General features: G+C 38.8%; 1 protein-coding gene across 2 annotated transcripts in view; it reads left to right on the top strand.

Moving 5' to 3' along the window:
* Positions 1–21,014, top strand: part of AK5 (adenylate kinase 5) — a 264,357-nt gene that overhangs the window by 141,380 nt on the left and 101,963 nt on the right. For both annotated transcript variants that reach the window (XR_010084077.1, XM_063427944.1), the window contains exon 7: positions 16,032–16,122. Coding sequence is in view for 1 of the 2 variants with exons in the window: in XM_063427944.1 (XP_063284014.1) it covers positions 16,032–16,122 (91 nt within the window). In the remaining variant the exon portion in view is untranslated. The remainder of the gene's footprint in view (positions 1–16,031; positions 16,123–21,014) is intronic.

Genomic DNA, 21,014 nt, shown 5'->3' on the forward strand with positions numbered 1-21,014 from the left:
CATGGAACTCTTCACATTATAACCAATCCTGTGGCTGAAGAAGTGTATTTTAAAAATAATGTATAAGCTAGGGGTTGTGAATCATGTGTTTTTTACATTTACAAAGTTTAAAGGAACACTATAGGGTTAGATACACAAACATGTATTCCTGACCCTATGCTGTTAAAAACACCAGCCCGCACACCTTCCCATTAATCCCCTAATATAACCCCATGAATGTTAACTATTACCTTTATTCCAGTCTGCTGCCTGCTTGACTGATATCATCAGAAGTGTTGATCAAAGCATAGGATTGGCTGAGACTATCAAGGAGGCAGATCAGGGGCAGAGCCAATACAAGCCCTGGCCAACACAGCCCTGGCCAATCAGCATCTCCTCATAGAGATGCATTGAATCAATGCATCTCTATGAGGAAAGTTCAGTTTCTGCATGCAGAGGGGGGGGGGGGGGGGGGGGGAGACACTGAATGGCAGTCACATACTACAGCACTGCCCCAGGAAGCACCTCTAGAAGCCTTCTGAGGAGTGGCCAGTGGAGGTATCCTTAGACTGTAATGTAAACCTTGTCTTTTCTCTCAAAAAACAATGTTTAATGAAAAAAGCCTGAAGGGAATGATTATAATCACCAGAACAAATATATTAAGCTGTAGTTGTTCTGGTGGTGACTATAGTGTCCCTTTAAAGTAACCCTGCCATTGTATCCAACCTCTAAAGAGTGAAACACTTAGTTGAGATATTACAGTTGGACCCCCTCCCACTAAGCTGTTTGACTGGCTAATTCACAGTATGTCGAAAACTTACCTATTCACCAAGACAACATGTTCATTGAATCGGTTGAATTCTTGTGATTCATTTCATGATGCATGAATTTAGTAATTTACCCAGTGAAACATAATCTGTTTGTGTGAAACATTGTAATCTATTTACTCACTCTCTGGCCCTAATAGACTCCAGCAACCAGATAATTCAGCCTGAGACTATTTTGGGGGACTCTCTAGTGGAGCAACAAAGTTCCAGTCCATTTATTTTGATAATCTGACAGTCACGGTGTTGGAATCTGCCCGTTCATCCCAGATATCTGAATTTACACAACACTGTGCCACTTCACCAAGGGAGCTAATCCATTTGCTCATTCCCTCTGATTATCTAAGATTGTCATAAAAGCTCAGAATTCAGAGTAGGAGGCTCAAGAAATGTATTTTTAAGATAATTTATAAGCTAGGGGTTGTAAATCAGGTTTTGGGGTTTTTTTTACAACGTTTACACGCATAAAAAAATAACTGCCTTTCATCCAACTTGCATTTGTAAGTGATAACATCCAAATTAAATTGGTTACAATTTCATAAGTTATAAAGGACATCTTCTCCCAATGACATCATTTTGCTGATTTTATTAATACATTTTCAGAAGATTGCACACATGATGATTAAACACGTTAAGATCTCTCACTGTGATCCTTTAATGTCATACTAACGTTACATTCTTGGGAGAGAAAAAGAATATTTAATCACTTGAATATTTTATCCTTCTACATTTGCCCAATGCATTTTGCAGCCTTTGTTTCGTAGCTGGATAACCGTAGTTTCTTAGTTGCTAATTATGATAAAAACAGGATGGCAAGAAAAACTGTATTTTTTTTTTTATCATTATCACCATGTGTTATTTATTCAAAGGCTGGGATTTAAACAGTAGTATTTGTGATCTGTGTGTTCCTGTCCAATGCATTTCACAGCTTTAGAGCAGCTGAGTGAAATACATTTTTACCTTCTAGTCCCTTGAAAAAGTAGTCTTCTACTTAAACATTGGTTAAAATTGATGTTAGATCTTTTACTTTGCTACCATATACTTTGGGATAAAACATCAGGATAAATCATTATGTCTTACACCCATATATTATTTAAAGGAGCACTATAGGGTCAGGAAAACAGACATGTATTCTTGACCCTATAGGGTTAAAACCACCATCTAGCCCCCCTGTTCCCCTCATGCCTCCCTAAATATAGTAAAATCTTACTTGTATTCTAGTCTGCAGCTGCTTACTTGTCCCTGTTCCCTTTAGACCTGCCCACTGACTGCTGACATTAGCAGAAGTGGTAGCCTGATCCAATAACAATGCTTCCCCATAGGATTGGCTGGGACTGACAAAGAGGCAGATCAGGGGCAGAGCCAGCACAATTCAAACACAGCCCTGGTCAATCAGCATCTCCTCATAGAGATGATTGAATCAATGCATCTCTATGAGGAAAGTTCAGTGTCTGCATGCAGAGGGAGGAGACACTGAATGTTTGGATGCATTTTAGGCAGCCATGACCCAGGAAGGATCTCTAACAGCCATCTGAGGAGTGGCCAGTGAAGTTATCACTAGGCTGTAATGTAAACAGTGCATTTTCTCTGAAAAGACCGTGTTTACAGCAAAAAGCCAGAAGGTAATGATTCTACTCACCAGAACAAATTCAATAAGCTGTAGTTGTTCTGGTGACTATAGTGTCCCTTTAATCATACAGTTATCAAATGAGTCATCCACTAATTATATTTGGTTATTCCCACTCTGAACTTGACCAGGGAACCCTTATACCCTTTCCCATCACTTAAATAAGTTAAATTAAGAGCAATTACAAATCAATTTGTTGTTAGTATTATGAGGATCACTATATAAATTCAAATTGTTATCACCATGGAAACTGCTGCAGATAAGGCCTTGGAAAACAAAATGCATCTACGACGTTAAATCATCATGCGTATTAAAATCAGAATAATGATTATTTTATTTATTTTTTAAACAAGACATATTTTAGCAATAGGGTGGTTTTACCCATGGGACTAAATACACAGAAAGCAATTAAAGTGAGCCATTCACTATTTTGTAATTAATTAATTAATTAAAAAAAAACAAATTTAGGTAAAAATATGTATAATGATATTTGAAACTTGGAATGCATAGCTTGCATGTGAAGTCCGAGAGAAACCAAAATGCCCTGTATAGGTTGCTGTTCAGGATTTGCTAAAAAGAAAAAAAAATGTAAATTGATAGAATTTACCATTTTCACTGACTCGTTCATTCTTTGTCAAAGTATAACAAATTATACGGTATCTCTTATCTTGCAGTACTTCCTGGAGGTTTAGAAAAATTAGCATAGAAGGGCAAATAGCTATTTTTTCAATATGCCATAGGTACTAAAAACAAATGAAATAGAGTTAGCACTTTATGCCAGAATTCCTATGAAACCTCAGCAGTCTAACTTCAGTTTTCCAACTCAGTTTCTTCTACCAAAGATGTGCGGGAGATTGAAATGGTTGATGAATATTATTTGCCCAGCACTGGGTCATTCCTATGTGCAATGTGGAAAATTGTAACAGTGAACACCAGCCTTCATTAGAGGGGTGTATTTTCATCCCTGGCATTGTTAGTGACATGGTTGCTTCCAACACAGTGTTGTTACACACGTTTGGACTCATCTCAGATTATGTCTTCGGTGAAGGTATTGGTTCCAGAAATCTCAACCAACATAATTTTTATGAGAGGACTGAGAGGTGGATTTCCTTTGTAGACTGTGCATGGAAGATGGCTCCATCAGAAGTACCTTTGCAATGCAGGAGTGTTCCAGATATATCCCCAATGATCTCTCATCTGAACGGCAAACTTTATAGAGTTAGGTCCATAGATCCCGAAGCAAAGATTGTGGATTCCCTGTCCATTCTGTGGAATTTCCCAACTGCTGTCATGCGTTCCGAGCAAGATTTCCTTAGAATGGGTTTATGAAATGGTTATATCTTCAAATTTCTAATGAATTGGTGACCATGACCATGGACTGTCTTTGGCAGCTCCATCTTTGGGAACACATACTGTTTCTGGGATCCCTGCATCCAGTCCTTTCTTTCTTATACACAACATGGTGGAAAAACCTACAATTTTCAACTTAGTTACACATATCTAGATACTTAGTGCCTTCCATAATTTGAGCTGTTCTTAAGTTCATATACTTGATTTTCCACTCCAATAAGGCAGTGTCAAAGAAACTTTTCACCCAAATGCAGACATTAGTATTAGTTATTTTTCATTTTCTAAAAATAACCAGGGCCACTAATTGTATTACTTCCATGTCCAGTAAAGAAGAAACGTTGTTTTGTGAACTGGGCCAACAGCAAGTCAGGGGCTAAAAAATGCAGTTTGTCATGCCTATGCCTCAAATAATTTAAAGCGAGGCCATTGATCATGCTTATTCCTCAAATAATTTAAAGCGATACTCCAAGCATCATAAACACGTCTGTGATTTAAAGTGGTCATGGTGTCAGGAGTTTGCATGTGCAGCGTTTCACTATGAAATGTTGAACTTCCAGAGTTTGTCCCAGGTGGAGATGTGACTCCACTTCCGACATCACCTTTGGGGTGTCATTAGCCTAGTTGGATCAAGAGTTCTGTAGTGGCTAATATCAATTATATGCATATTGAACGTCTTTTGTATTTGCTTGACTTCATCTGTTAAGACAGAACCTGACCATCCCTGCATACTTCTACTTTTCCTGGAGTTGCAATGCGGTCAAATTATCCATCAGATAGTATATCCATCCAGTTTCTGTTCCATTCTTGGTTGTAAAGCTCTGATACATTCTTCTGTCCTGCCTTCACTAGGCCCTTGAGTAAAATACATTTTACTTTATATTATTTTACTTAATATTTATTTTTTTCATAGTCAAGACAAGGCACCTACCCTGGTGTTACTTCCATTTGAAAATCCTCCCTAGTTCTTGTTTCTACGCATAGTAGCCAACTTCTGTTTTTGCTAAATGCAAAGTGGTCTGTGATGGGCAGAATACGGTATTACCATGGACAGTGGAACCAAAATTATCTTGCTGAATCTTCTGCCTCCATTGAAACCTCTAGGATAATAGCCATTTACCTGCACTGATTATGGACAGCAACTTATTATTATAAACTTTTAAGGTGCATATTTTCCAGACGGTGTTTGGATAAAAGATACAAGAAGCATTTATTTATTAAAGTCATATTCAATATTTATAGCATGTTGTCCACATTGCACATCGGCACACACCTCAAGGGTCAAGGCTTATATTTATCATTGAAGACATAAACTGGTGTTTGCCATTTGTTATGACACATTTTGTATGAGGAACTAGAACGAGATGTTGAATATGCATTTGGGTCACAGTCAGAATGATATAGTGGAGTGAATAATTATAAGGGAAAACATATAGGTGAGGAGAGAAACAAATGTGTCTTCGCTGTAAGGACAAAAGGTGCTAGAAAATGTATATGTGTTTATATTTTTATATGTAATTAATGAAATCTAGAAATGCTACTGCAATGTGAGAAAGTATTACTTCACTGAAAGGTTGCTATGTAAGTATAATAACCTTCCATAAGCAGTGGTAGAGATTAATACAATAGATATAATTTATATTATAAGCATACTATATGTACCATAACCACTACAGCTGATTGTAGCGGTAATGTTGCCGTGAGTCTTCGGATGGTGTAATTTTGTAAACGATAAAATTTTTTTTTTAAGTGGTTTGAAAAAAAAAGCTCTCCCCTGCACCCAAAGCCCAACTCCTGTATAACAACCTGTTCATAATGCATTATCGGTTCATCCTGAGCCTATGTGCTAACCTACTCCCATTACTGACAGCCTTTCATTGTTTTTCAAGGTTAGGTGGCTTTGGAAAAATAATGCAGAATACGCTCTTTCACATTACCGGAGCAGCTACAGAGGGGCTTGATTTAAGGTGCTTGTTAAATCCCATGTTTTTTGTCAAGGCATTTGGAAATGGTTTGACAGAAAACCTGAGGAATGCACCTAGAGACTCAAAGCAGTGTAATCGAAATCAATGAACTCTAGTGGTTATGATGCATAGGATGTGCCTTTAAAACACATGGCCTATTATAAAAGATAATGATGGATTATCTGGGATAAATTGTGGACTCCCAAATATGTCCCCTGAACTCCTGTTATCCCAAGTTATCACACGTTGGATTGAAGAGAAACGTTGGATGGCATAACATGTAACACTTCCATGTGGTCTTAATTATGTGGAACGCACTACTAGACCACTTAAAACAAGGATAGTTGAACACATGTATAACATAAAGAGCAAACGCTCAGCACCAAGTGTCTGTACATTATAGGGACAAACATGATGCAGACCCCTCCAGCTTGAAATTTAAAGGTATTCAAAAAGTGAAAAAGAATTGGGGAGGGGATGATTTCTGTAAAAAAAAAAATGGGACAAATTGAGATGAGATGGATATTTGAACTCAATACACTGATTCCATATGGATAATGATTTTGAGATTTGTCAGTTTTTTATAGAGGTCATATTTTTACATTATTATTTTTATCTAACTTTAAAAAAGCCTTTTTGGTATTTTTCTTAGCTTTGAGGTTTTAGTTTTTTAAGCTTTTTTATTAATTGACATACAAATACCATCTCCTCTACTTGTCCCATTAGCAATTGTAGGGTATATTTATTTTAGTAAAAGGTGATGGGAAGTTTGTACTCTCACAGTTATGTAAATTTTTTTAAGGTTTGGTCTATTCAATATATTAGGTTACACTGGAATTTTTTTTATTCACTTCTATATTTATCATTTTACCAGACATGTTGTTCTTTTAAATTGTCTTTGTAGATCATTTATTTACCATTCTATTACATATATTTCAGATTATAAGGATGTGCAATTACTACTGCAATTCTGTATTTAAAATGCTGATACATTATTTGTCTGGTTTTTTTTTAATCAAATTATTCTTCTCTTTTTATACAATAAGAGAAATTGTATGTGGATTTGTATTTTTATGACTTATAGGACTTTAAGTTGTTTATTTGTTGTGGACTGATATGCAAATGAAGAATTTGGAAGCAACCAATGAGTATTAGGAATGACCGGTCAGAGCTTTGCCAATAAATACCCACAACAAAGATGGAGTAAACCATGATCCATGTCCTGACGAAGCCGTAGGCGAAACGCGTAGACGTGCGTAGTGACGCCATACAGTGGGCTAAGCCATAGGAAGCCACAACATAAGAACAGCACAAGAGACGGAGCTTGCTATTATTAGAGGCACACCCGGAGATAGCGCTACCTGTCGCATTGCCTGGGGATAGCAGACTGACATTCACATCATTATAGTTGATCATCTTAAGGTCACAGGCGCATGTGAGTGGCGTTTTTTTTTACCGCATATACTCCCCATCTATCTCTAGTAAGGAGCTGTGATACTTACCTCTTTGTGCAATATAGCAAACTTTGCTCTATGTGCAATATAGCAGATTTATCTCTATGTGCAATATTTCATTATATTCTTTTTTAAACGGTGTTTAATAAATTGTAATTTTATTCTTCATCTTCGGATTGTGCAATATTGTAGCCATCTTTTGGTAACACACTGTGGCGAAACCAACCTCGCCACTGGGCCCTGGAGAAGCCTGTTTGCTAGCCTCCTACCTACTGACTATGGCCCCTGGGTTATTTGGGGCATATTGTACTGTATATTGCTGCTACTGGCCCTTTTAACAGCATCTATGGACATATTGGGACTTTTGGGACTACTGTCCCTTTAAGACTGTGAAGCATATTCAAGTGTACTGCCTGTAATATTATATATGTATTTATAGATGTGTTAAGTTTATCCTGGGTGATTTGTATGCAGCATTCTGATTGTTCGGTAGAATCACTCCATTCAGTATATTGAGTGAAACTACCGAACAACCAGACCACCCAGGAATGAGTGTGCCTCCAATTACCGTTTGCAACAATGTTGCAAACAGGTAATTGGCAATCAGTGCAGTGTGGTCTTTGTCCTCTGGGTGGCCGCCATTCGGGAAACAAACACGTGGCGGCGGCCATCTTAAACTACCGAACAGCGGTGTTTTGCCGTCGAGTGTCTGGAACTAAAATCGGACACTTGACTAGGCAAACACCGCTGAGACCTCCATACTTCCAGAAATTCGTATGGAAACTACCGAATGACCCGCCGTTCGGTAGAAAGAGCCCCATAAACAAGGGAATTCATTCAAACCCTCTCCAGGCTCTATAACACAGGCAATTCGCCTGTTTTCATTCCCTTGTTTGTGACCGACCGCAGGGCCAAAATGCATGGAACTGTTTTCGGATACTTTACCCATGCGGTCGGTCAAATCTTTGGAACCCCATATCTCACGAACCATTCATCCGAATTACTTGAATTTTGGATATGTTGTCCCCCTGAATAAGGGCTATCCAGCGATGCTGGATTTAAAGGTGTACCCCCGGGTTTTGGGGTACATCCAGAACTTGGCTGAAAAAGTGTACTGGATAATTGAGTTTAATGTTATCTGAGGGGAGGGGATGTGTGGGCTGAACCATGTATGTGATTGGTTATTTTATGCCTCCCCCTGGGTGTGGCCTGTATGTGGATTAGTGTAATAAAAGCCAGGCTGGATGAGCCAGTCGAGAGTTCCTGTTTTACCCTCAAAGTGATGTGTCGTCTCATTATTGGGGGGAAGGATTTATGGCATGCTGTTCCAGTTGACTGCTAGGAGTACAAGCCTATTCGTATGGTTCCTATTCAATGGTCTACGGCATTCATATGCTTGGGAGAATTTAAAAGGTTTCCCGGATTCGGTGATTGTGGTGTCTGCCAGAGTGCTTGGAGTCCTCAGGAAGCACTAGGAGCATCCATTAACGGAGGTACCAAGTCGGGGTGCCAGGTGATCCGTTACACACACAATCTGTATATAACAATATCACACGATTGTGCAATTTTCTTTCTTGTTTTACATGCTGATGGATTCCTACAGCCAAGATATCAGCCCAAGTAAATTTGTTTGCGCTCCACTTTTTTTCACATTATAGAATTAGGATAGAGTAGTGGCCATGGGATTTTGCAGTGATAAGATCATTGGATGCTTTTGTCACCGCTGTTTCAACAGAGTGACAAGCGCAGAATCCAGACTGAAGCAGGTCAAGCAGAGAGTTGGATTCGAGGAAGTCTGTCAATCTCGTATACACAACTCTCTGAAGGATCTAGGAGACAAATGTCAGTAGCGAGATAGGGCAGTAGTTGGACGGGGTATTAGGGTCAAGGTTGGGCTTTTTTAGAATCGGGGGTTATGGTTGCATGCTTGAAGGGTAGAGGAAATGTGCCAGAGGAGAGGGAGAGATTGAAAATTTTAGTGAGAGGCAGAGCAAGAGAAAGAGACAAAGTGCGGTTGAGATACAAGGAAATAGGATCGAGGGAACAGGTGGTGGGGCGGGAGGAACGGAGCAGAGCAGAAACCTCTTCTGCTGTAGCGGGTGCAAATGAGCATTGGACAGCTGAGGGAGTGTAGTTAGGGGAAAGGTTGGTAGTGGATGGAGAGAGATGATAGATCTCTTCCCTGATTGTAGCAGTAAAGCCATGGGATCCTGTACAAACTGTTTATGAACCAATGGCTCACATGATCTATTAGCCGTGCTGCAGTAATTAGCTTCTACCCTTGCCCATCATGACCGAGAACTACCCCCTTCCACTACCAATTCCACTTTCTCAATTACCCTTGAGAATGTAGTTTGTAACAGAACCCACTTTTTGTGGCAGCCAATATTCTGATTGTGCCCTCTCATCTGCCCAAACGATGTACTTCTTCACTCTAGTCATCACCTTGTCTCATACAGCCCCATTTATTTCTTTAATAGTGTCACCTCTCTACTCCTCCCTGTCCCATTACCGATTTTTCTAATAGCAGTAAACTAATATTGGTAAGCCAGGACGGGCAAAGACAAAATAGAACCATGTTGCTGATGTCATCTTGAGCCACTATCTGTTCCCAAAAATATTTGATGTTTGCTTTATATATAGACTAATTAATTATTGAGAAAAAGAGAAATTCAACACAACTCTTTATTGCTTCTTTCAGAAGAACTTGTTTGAAGTATTTGAAGTATTTCTTCAAAATGAGAAATTTCTATAAAATAAACATTTTAGTTTTTGATGTACCCCGTTTCTTTGCACTATTTAAAAAAAAATTATACCGCTAAACTCGTGGTGCCTAACTTTTGATTAATTAATTGTATTGTTAATCAGCAGACTTCCTACCTTCCAAAGCTGACAAGGTATTGATTTATTTATCATGTACAGAAACGATGGACCCACTAGCTGCTTTGATTGTATACAAGCACAACAGAAAGCTAATTTAAAATATCCTTCAATAGCTTGTTTCTTCAATGGTCCCCTGGGGTTTGAAGACCTAAATTAATTCTGTTTGCAAACTGACTTTCCTCTAAATAGGTGTCAAATACATCGATTGTTTCTTAACAATATAATTTATTGTCACATGTCACAGGGTTCTAACATGAAATTATATATAGTCTAAAGAAAGATATGATTCTAGAAAAAGACTTTACATTGCTATTTTACTGGATTTTACTGTTTTCCTTATTTGCTTTTCTCAGTTGAATACTCTTAATAAAAATGTTTATGTAAAACCTGCTCTCTCTGAAACTCACTGGACACATGTATTACAGATAGTAACATTTAGGAGACTTCTAGGTACATTCTAGATGAGGATGTGCCCTAGATCCCCTTGCTGATATCATCTAGCAAAGGACAGAGTGTGCAAAACACTGGGAGATTTCACATGGGTGACAGCTTCTTAAAATGTTCCGTTTGTTAATTAACTTTTAGAAGATCTATATTTGTATTGCTTAGGAATAAACTGAACGTGCAATCACATTAGCACACTGAAATAGGTCACTACACATTTTAGAATACAAAAACAATCTAGACCAGTTGCTTAACACAAGATGGAACCGTGACTTTGACTTCATCCAAGGTTAGTTCCACAATAAGAAGGTATATAGTATGATCCTCAATAAAGATCCTTTTTATTGAGGATCATATTGTATACCGAGAGCAAAAAAAAAAAAGTCGCAAGAGAGTGCTGAGGATGGACAACAGCTCAATTAGCCTGCCCTTCGGTGGATCCCCAGAAGGGCAGAACAGATCCAAAGTACAGGCCGTCTCTCTCTGCACGAGAGATACAGCAACCCCAGATGATCGTTTCAGCCTTACTCACGGTGCCTAGAGAGATATCAGCTATGACTCACTGATGATGCCTAACAAGGTTGAAATGATCATCTGGGGTTGCTGTGTCTCTCGTGCAGAGAGAACTTGCTGGCATTTCGGATCTGGACTGCCCGTATGGGTGGGACCAGTCTGATATGCTTCAGATATGTTCTCTATGTAATGGCACAAGTTGAGCTAAAATCAGCTTGAGTTCTGAGTGGGGACCCACCGAAGGGCAGGCTATTTCAGTTGCTGTCCGTTCTCATAATACTCTTGCAACCTGTTTTTTGCTCTCCATAAGTTTAAAGGGTAATCCAGACGTGGACCCCTTGCTCACGGTGCCTAGAGAGATATCAGCTATGCCTCACTGATGATGCCTAACAACGTTGAAATGATCATCTGGGGTTGCTGTGTCTCTCGTACAGAGAGAACTTGCTGGCATTTCGGATCTGGACTGCCCGTATGAGTGGGACCAGTCTGATATTTAGGGTTCAGCCCTGTTCCTCTGGAGAGGTCCCTGCTTAAGCGATCTCTCTCTCTCTTTTTTTTTCCTTCTTCTTTTAATTTCACAATAAGTTCAGTAGACTTGTGCACTGCATAAAAACTCGGGTTGGCCAGACCAATCTCCAGAAAACAGAAAAAAATGTGGGCGCCCAAATTTCTGCCAAATAACAGTTTGACAGAATGTTTGTTCGGCCCAAATTAATCTTCAAGTGTCGGGCAAGCATATCATTAAACACACTGTTCAAACTTTACCCAATGCATTTATTCCATGTCAGAGTGCTTCAGTAATGCTCTGTGCTTTGGCAGCCCTGTGTAGGGAGACTGGCATGTATGTATGCCAGGTTTGCAACCCCCTTTTTTTCCAAATGGGCTCCTTTCTAGGCAGGACCGTCAACCATTGCATCATCGCCATGCCACCTATCTGTCTGCACCCTCAACCATTGTCTAGCTTTCTTACCTCCCAGTTTTGTAATGTTGACCTAATATGCAAAATTAGCTCAAACATACCAGTACAAAATGTCTGTAGATCTGGCCTGGCCCCTGGGTCATTAAAGTTACATTCTACATCCATATCCCATAGGGACAGGCTCCTGAAAAACATGCAAACAAATACTGAATATATGAACGTGCAGAAAAGCAAATAAATATGCTGTGATAGATAGAAATGATAACTTAGAGCAGAGCAGACTTGTGTATAAGAAAATTAGTTGAATAGGTTTGAATGATGTTAATTTATTTATTAACAATGTTTTTGGTAAAAAAAAAAAAGTTAATTCAACAAATTTAAAAAAGAGTGATATTTTTACAATAGAACACATCATGTATAGCAAACACATAAATATAGAAAACAACTCTTTGTGTGTCAAATTTAGATTTCCACAGTGCCATCAGGATACAGTAAATAGTTGTTAGACTAAAATCAAGCAAAATTAGCCACCTCTCCCCCCATTTCACTACTTGCTAGAATATTGAAATTTATTTGTAAGCCATATAGGCTCCTGTATAATGTAGGGGAGATGGCATTTCCAGTGCCACTGGCTGATGCCGTGGTGAAGCTGTTCGATGGGTGGAGGAGCAATGCCAGCCATGTTTGATAAATAATAAATAATGAAGCCTTCATATTGACAGAATTGCCATGGAGAGTGTAGGCCACGGAGAGTGTATGCAAGTTTTAGGGACTGTAATAAACTCAAGCAACCTATGGAAACTAATGAACATGGACGTATTAGTGTAGTTTTGAAAAAAAATCTCAGGAATTACTGTAGTTTCATAAAATCCCTTTGTAGTGTTAATTATAACTAAAATTGAGATTTTGAGCCTAATGTAACTGTTTTACTTCTGTTCCCTGTTGCTTTATTTGTAACTCTAATTCTAACACCTCTCTGAACATGTCACCTTCATTATCACTTTAATATTCCCCTATAACTTTCCTTCCGCCAGGTTCAGATTGTTAAATATAAATTACCGGAGGTTATACGTAGGGCAGAGGAACAATGAATCACATGCATCTGAACATGGAAAAATCCATTCAACGCTTGGACGTTACAAGATAAATAAACATGTGGATTATGCACAGAAAAATAATGTGTTTATATATTTGCATCCAGGACATCAGTCTACCAATATATTATTATATCTGTATGTGTCGGTTTCGTTATGAGACAATTCACATAAAGAGTTTAAAGGAACACTGTAGTGTTAGGAATATAAAGATGTATTCCTAACACTATAGTGTACCTCTGCACCCGCACCGCCACCCGTAGCCCTCAAAGGGTTAAATAACCCTTTAAACACTCACTTTATACCAACGCAGAGGTCCCTCAGTGCTGGCTCAATCTCCTCCACCTCCATCATTGCGAGGGGGAATCTAGTGAGCATATGCATATGAGTCGATTGGATCTATACTTTCCTATGGGGATGAGGACATCCAGCGTCATTTCACGAAATTGAACTCTGTAAAACAGCATGGAGCGCCTCTAGTAGCTGTCTCTAACTGCAATGTTTTAACTGCAGGGTTAAGAGGACAGGGACAGTACACCCAGCCCACATCAATGAGATGATCTAGATACATATAGTATCTCTGTAACCCATTTGCTGCGATAGGTGTAACTCATTATCCAGTGTAGAACAAGAGATCACATGCACAGATTGTCATACATTGGCAATGAATGCTCAGATGACGATCTTAACCAATGAATGAGTGTCAGGATCGGCATCCATTGAACCCCGAAGTAAACACACAGAATCACCCCCCAATTAGCACCCCTGGGTCGCACATTGATGATGAATGAAATAATAAAAAAATAAAAGCGTTACTTTGGGGCTTTGAGTCAGAGTGTTCTAGCCAAACGAACGTTTGGGCGACTTTGGATTTTGAGTTATATCATCATTCGTAGTTACATGAAATCAATGAATTAGCGTCAGAATACAGAAATGCAAACAAACCGTACGTATCACAGTCTAAACGTGCCGACCATTGTAACAGGAGTATGTGAAACGTACATTTTGATACTAGCAGCTTCGGGTTGGGAATCTATGCAGAAATAATATGTAAGCTTTTAACATGTCAGCTCATAGTTCAGTAATTACCCTCCAAGACAGGCCATGGAATGCTGTAACTTAAATGTTACAAAAGAAATTCAGATTTTCTAAACTGCTTGTTGCATTAATGGACTCTCTGCAGTCCTGAGCAATCACATGCAGCCGCTCCTGGTGCCATCAGAGCAGGGCAAACATTCAAATGGACCTGTCACCTAAAATAATATTGGAACAAACAGAGCATAACAACTGCTTATATATTCAGGAATTTTACTAAAAGCAGCGTCACCCTGTTGAAACATGTATTTTAGTTACAAGTGTTATTTATTTAACCCCTTACTATTGAAACTTAGTTTTTTTTTTTATTTGACAGTTTACAGTAATTTTAACATCACAGTGGGAAAATTATGATGAAGACTCTGTTCTAGCGATGGTTTTCAACCCAACAACTGTTGTTTACTGCGGCTGGAATTGATGGTGTTTCTGCACCCTGATCACAATATAAAATTGTCACAATTATTTTTTTCCTGGACGACTAATGAAGTAAGAAATTCTTATCTACGTAAGATTGGGCTTTAACGGACTCTCTAAACACATAAAGCAAACGTAAATGCTTTATGCTTGAAGAGTGTGTCCTTATTGTGTTAATTTTATATTACTACTGAAATTAGCCTTTTTCTAAATCCACTCCTGTTACTCTCTGTCTGTTTAACTCCATGGAGCTCAACTCAAGAGGCTTGCAATCACCCAGATCACCTGCCTTGCAAATAGGTAATACAGCTCATTGATAAGTCTGTGATCGGACAGCCACAGAAAACCTGTTCTGGGGAAGGGGAAGGGGCGCTTGTAGAAACTGCAGATACTAGATCTGCATGTATTGCAAGCCAATGTTTTATGTACCCCCAAAGAAAATATGTAAAACAAATTGCATATTTTCTTTTGGAATATGTGTACAAAATTGTTTGGTTTTTCTTTGTTTGTTTTTAACTTCTGTTGTTACAAAATCTCAAGATTGTTACTCCGAGGTTAACAACTAAGAAATGGGACCATCTTGTAAAGATTTGACCTCTGTTTTAGTGTGGTGGTGGTGGTGGTGATGATAATAAAACATGTGTCACTAACCTGTTATGTTCAAAATTAACATTGATATTATTATTATTATTGGTATTTATATAGCGCCAGCGTGTTCCGCAGCGCTTTACAATAAGAGGGGAATTTACCAAATGAGACAATCATAGAATGGAACTGGGACAATAGGTAGTTGGGGATCCTGCTCAAATGAGCTTACAGTCTAGAGGAGGTGGGGTATAAAAACACAATAGGAAGGGATATGTCTGTTTTATTTTATTATAAAGAATGTTTTGAGTTTGGACATTTTGTGTATGCTATACATGTGCGTTTATTGTGTTATTGTTTTTACAACAAAATATTAGTTACTGGTGTAGCTCTATTTGCTTTAACTGTTTATTAGAATATCTGTCTCAAAATGGTTTTGTCACTAGACAGCAAAATGGAGTAAATTCAAGAAACAAGATTCCAAATTAGGCCAAAATAGATGATTTCGACAAATAAATCCATCCTCACTAGTCACAGTTTGTCTAGTTTAGCCTGCATTTTCCAATTTGGTTTTCAGTTTACCACCACAAAGTATTATTATTTTTTTTTAGTGAATAAACCCTAAAGTGTCTGTCTGTGATGGTTATGAATTGAATTGTGAATCATCAGGAATTCACTTGAAACTTCCATGGGTTTTGGCCACAGTAGACACATTGAAAGTGTACTCCTAAATTAATTTTCTCAAACAATTTACAATCCGCTGGTAATGTCTAAACAATTCACTAAGTTGAAAACCAAAGTGCAAAATTAAGGCTAAACTAGGGGGGGGGGGGGAGGGTTATGGATTGTGATCTGTACATGTAACTAAATCTGCATTTATCTCTTGCAGTTTGATGCTGACAGGGAACAGGAAGAAATATTCAGCGATATTAGTGTTGCTGTTGACAATAAACTCTTTCCTGCCAGGGAACCTGTGGCAGGTGAGTGACTCGCTATACAAAATACAGTATTGAATCCATTAATCATGCCTTGTTAGGCGAGTTTATATGTTTGATAAATTTTCTTCTTTTAAAATCCTTTTTTTTCCCCCTGTTCTGTAGACCATTTCATTTTTAAACTGCAGCAAAAAAACAGCCATGGCACCCCAGGTGCTTGTGGACTACACGTTCCATGATGCCGAGTCAGTCTTTAGCCTGGCTGAGCATGATGGGAAATGTAGTTCACAAACATATTGAATGTCAGATTTAGCCATCACTGCCTTACAGATCCATTTCACTACACTGATAACACTGATTTGTTACATAGTTACATAGTTACTTAGCTGAAAAGAGACTTGCGTCCATCAAGTTCAGCCTTCCTCACATATGTTTTTGCTGTTGATCCAAAAGAAGGCAAAAAACCTAGTCTGAAGCGCTTCCAATTTTGCAACAAACTAGGAAAAAAATCCTTCTTGACCCCAAAATAGCAGTCAGATGTCTCCTTGGATCAAGCAGCTATTACCCCACTAATTAGAAGTTATATCACTGTATGTTATGTTTTTGCAAGTATTTATCAAGTTTTTGCAAGTATTTTGCAGTTTAAACATCTGTATAGACTCTGACAAAACCACCTCTTCAGGCAGAGAATTCCACATCCTTATTGCTCTCACTGTAAAAAAACCTTTTCTTTGCCTTAGATTAAATCTCCTTTCTTCCAGCCTAAATGTGTGACCTCGTGTCCTATGTATAGCCCTGTTTATGAATAGATTTCCAGATAATGGTTTGTATTGGCCCCGAATATATTTGTATAATGTTATCATATCCCCTCTCAGGCGCCGTTTTTCCAAACTAAAGAGATTTACATTTTAAAATTAACCTTTCTTCATAACTAAAATGCTCCATTCCTTTTATCAATTTTGTAGCTCGTCTCTGAACATTTTCTAGTGCCAAGATATCTTTCTTTAGAACAGGTGCCCAAAATTGAAACCGAATTGAAACATTTAGGTAAAAAGTTGTGACAACATGGTCATATTAGCCTAACTCTTGCAATTTAGTGTTTAGTGAATAAACCTCCTGTATGTTTTCCATCATCTGTCAGTAAGTGGAGTGGGGCAGCCCGGTGATCTATTGATTTAAGGCACTGAACCTTTAAGACGCCTGCCAGAACAATTACTTTTATTTATTTTTTGGTACATATTTACTAAAGTCATCATTAAACGTGTTTTATAAAGTAGACCTGACCTCCCATGATGCTTTGCTACCCTTTAGGCATGGATTGGTTGGGGGTAAACTCTTTGCTGCTGACTGCTGCTCACCTTGGTACTCTGCATGTTAAGAGAAATGTCTCAGACCTGGGCTAGTCCCGATCACCTTTCTCATCACAAGCTGCCATTCTCCAGAGTGAAACCTAACAGCTTTACCTGGCTGCCTAGAAGCACCGCTCATACATTGTAAGACCTGGCAGCAGCACAGTAGGATCTCTGACATTGCATAGTACATGGCTTGCAACAGGCTAACATGATAACTGTGCAGTCGCCAGTCACAGACACCTTTTGGAGAGGGCTGGGGGAGGCTCTGTGTTACATACAGCATAATCTCATTTATTTTATGGGATTTTATCCAGATAGAATAAATATGGAGGCAGAGACAGGACATGCATACAATTAAGTGTTTTCAGATGGGTAAATACAGCTCAAAATATGTCCAGGGCACCATTTAAATTCTAGGACCCACAGACATAGATACCATGCATTGCCCATTACCGAGCCCTGCCAGGCCTGCCCTCCCTTCCTCACGCTGTATATGCCAATAACGTTACGCCTAATCAGCCCTCTAAAGCTCCAGGGCACTGAGGGTTAAACTTTAGCCCTAAATGTCTTCCATGCTGCCACCTCCACAACCCATGTCTTCTAACCAGTATTATTTTATTATGGTTAGAGTAAAATATTTATTTATATTGTTTTAAAATTAATTCTTATAAATAAATTTGTATGTGATGAAGATTCTTTCAAAGTGAGTTCAAATATTAATATATATTATTATATAACCAAACTGGGTATACACCATTCACGGTTACAATGTTTGTTCTGACCCCTTCAGTGGCCATTTGTGTTCTAAGTTCAGCAATTGGGGGGCGGGGGGTTAGCACGGTGTGGCAGAATTCTGATAAATATCTGCTGTAATTCACCCTTAAATTACACTGCCTTTATTATCAGGAGGTGTTTACCTCCAGTGGCAGGAGAAATAATGAACAGCTCCCGGACTCCATTTGTATTCTTCATTTTTAGATAATTGGAAAATCATTTGCAATCCGTTATTATGCATATTATCTTCACGTTCTATTAACCTTATAGGTATGGTGCTTCAAAATCTATTAACAGTGTTACATAAAAAAATGAAGTATCTGAGAAGTGACCTGCCTCTATTGTCAAAAAGCATCGGGCGTCACCATCCACTCGACTCGGTTTATCCACAGATGGATCTGTATGATTTTATTACAAGTTGTGTGTTTACGGCACTCATCCTTGTGACAAGGTTGTCACTTGCTGTTGCTGAATGGCATTTTTCAGTCGCTGTTGTTGCCGGGAGAACTTGCACAGACCTTGCTCTTTGAGCCTTACACACATTAGCAATCACAAAGTCAGAAATATTCAAAGAAGGCGAATGGTAAAATTCTAGTTTCTATGCTTGGCATGGGTGGTATTTAAACACCGTTGCCACGGGCAACACCTTCAATGTGGAGAAAATCCAGGATAATGCTATACACAATATATTCTCACTTAACCCTTTAGTGTCACATTACCTATCATTAGTTCAACGTTAAACGTTCTACTAGTTGTGAGCGTTTTAGACTATTATAAAAACAAAACACAGGGTGCAATAGACACCCATTGAGAATGGACACAATCATTATGGTGTGCTATATATTTAAAGTCCACAGAGCCTTCTTGGCAAAGTTTCAAACTAGTTTTAGTTTACTTATGGCATAACACAGAACAGTCCCACGAAAATACCAAGATGTTCTTCTGGCACAGTGCGTAGTACGGGCATCAACCCTTCCGACACACTTTCCTACCTGTAAATTGTGAGAGCTGGGTAACAGGGGTTTGGCCACTGCAGGTAAAAAGTAACGCTATCTTATCAACATTATATTTATAAGGATTTCTATAAACAAATTCACTTTAACTACTAATAATATCTGTTGGCAATCACTGGACGGGAAAATAATGAAGACCATTGCTAGGAACAACATAAAACTATAATATATATATATATTTTTTTTTGTTTGTTTGTTTTTGTTTTTGTTACTATATATTTTTGGTTTTGTGTTTTGTTTTTCTTTTTAGTTATAATAAAGTAATACATTAAGATCACCAAAAGAAAAAAGGAAATAATAGCGTCTTGGTGGACATACATAAGATGTGGTCACGAATGCATCAAGCATTCCATGCAAGAATATGTTTTGCATTTCAGCAAGTCTATCAGATAAGAAATCATTGCAAGTACATTCCGTGAACCAACACTGCTTAAGTGCATTTATAGGTTTTTGCCTTATATGATTATTGTATTATTCTCTAAATATTCACAGCTCTTTAGTTGTGCTAAAAAACGAAAGAAACCTTTTGCAGCTACAGAGTAGCTCCACCCCCTTAGCTGCCCCTCTTCTTTTCACATAGCAACTTCCTTATGAGATGCATTCTTATTACGTACTCTGATCAGCCAATAGGAGTTCAATGTAAGCTGAGTTTCTGATATGACTGTATCCTACAGTCAGTTTCTCAGAAATGCAGTTTTCAACTGCAAGGTTATATGGGCAGAACCTTTGCCCTTAAATCACTTTATTAAAGTGACGTTATGATGGTGCATAGGCTGTCCCTTTAAACTTTGAAGTCTGCTTAAAAAACAGACTGTTATGCATAATTAGTTAGTTACTCTTATTTTTTGCAACACTTTGCATAGCTCAAGATGGCTGGGTTTTAGCCATCTGCTTAAATATCAGGAACAAAGAGCTATTTTACAATATTAACTCTAGCTGGACAAATATAGATATAGATATAGCGGTTCAACAAAGTGTAAAACATATGTGACATGTCCTGCTTTTGTCACTATCTTTTACACACTCACACAAATAATGAACCAGACTGGGAATTGATTGTCAGTAAGTAAATCCTTGGCATATAGTGCATTGACTGCGATGTTTAATGCATCTCTTAGCATATCAATGAGCAAAGGGTAAACTTAGATTCTAATTAAAAAGCTTAAAGGGAATCTCCAGTGCCAGGAAAACGATCCGTTTTCCTGGCACTGGAGGGTCCCTCTCCCTCCCACCCACCAATCCCCAGTCACTTACCTGAGGCAGCGGTGATGTCCCTCGCCGCTGTCTCCTCCTCCGCGACGCTCCTCCTCTCCATTGCGTCAGCCGGTGGGCGAGACTGATCCCGCCCACCGGCCGAGGAGACCTAATGCGCATGCGCATTAGCGCTCCCCATAGGAAAGCATTGAAAAATAATTTCAATGCTTTCCTATGGGGAGATGAGCGACGCTGGAGGTCCTCACACAGCGTGAGGACGTCCAGCGACGCTCTAGCACAGGTTTCCTGTGCTATAGAGCAGGAAGTGCCCTCTAGTGGCTGTCTACTAGACAGCCTCTAGAGGTGGAGTTAACCCTGCAAGGTAATTATTGCAGTTTATAAAAAACTTCAATAATTACAGTTGCAGGGTTAAGAGTAGCGGGAGTTGGCACCCAGACCACTCCAATGGGCAGAAGTGGTCTGGGTGCCTGGAGTGTCCCTAACACCATTATATTCATAATATGTCCCTGTCTCATTATTTAAATAGAGTGATTATTAAATCACAGAGCTGACATTTGGGCTCTGTTCTGTCATGGAGCTCAAT

This window comes from Pelobates fuscus, chromosome 7 (assembly GCF_036172605.1).
Source record: "Pelobates fuscus isolate aPelFus1 chromosome 7, aPelFus1.pri, whole genome shotgun sequence".
In the NCBI taxonomy this organism is placed as follows: Eukaryota; Metazoa; Chordata; class Amphibia; order Anura; family Pelobatidae; genus Pelobates; species Pelobates fuscus.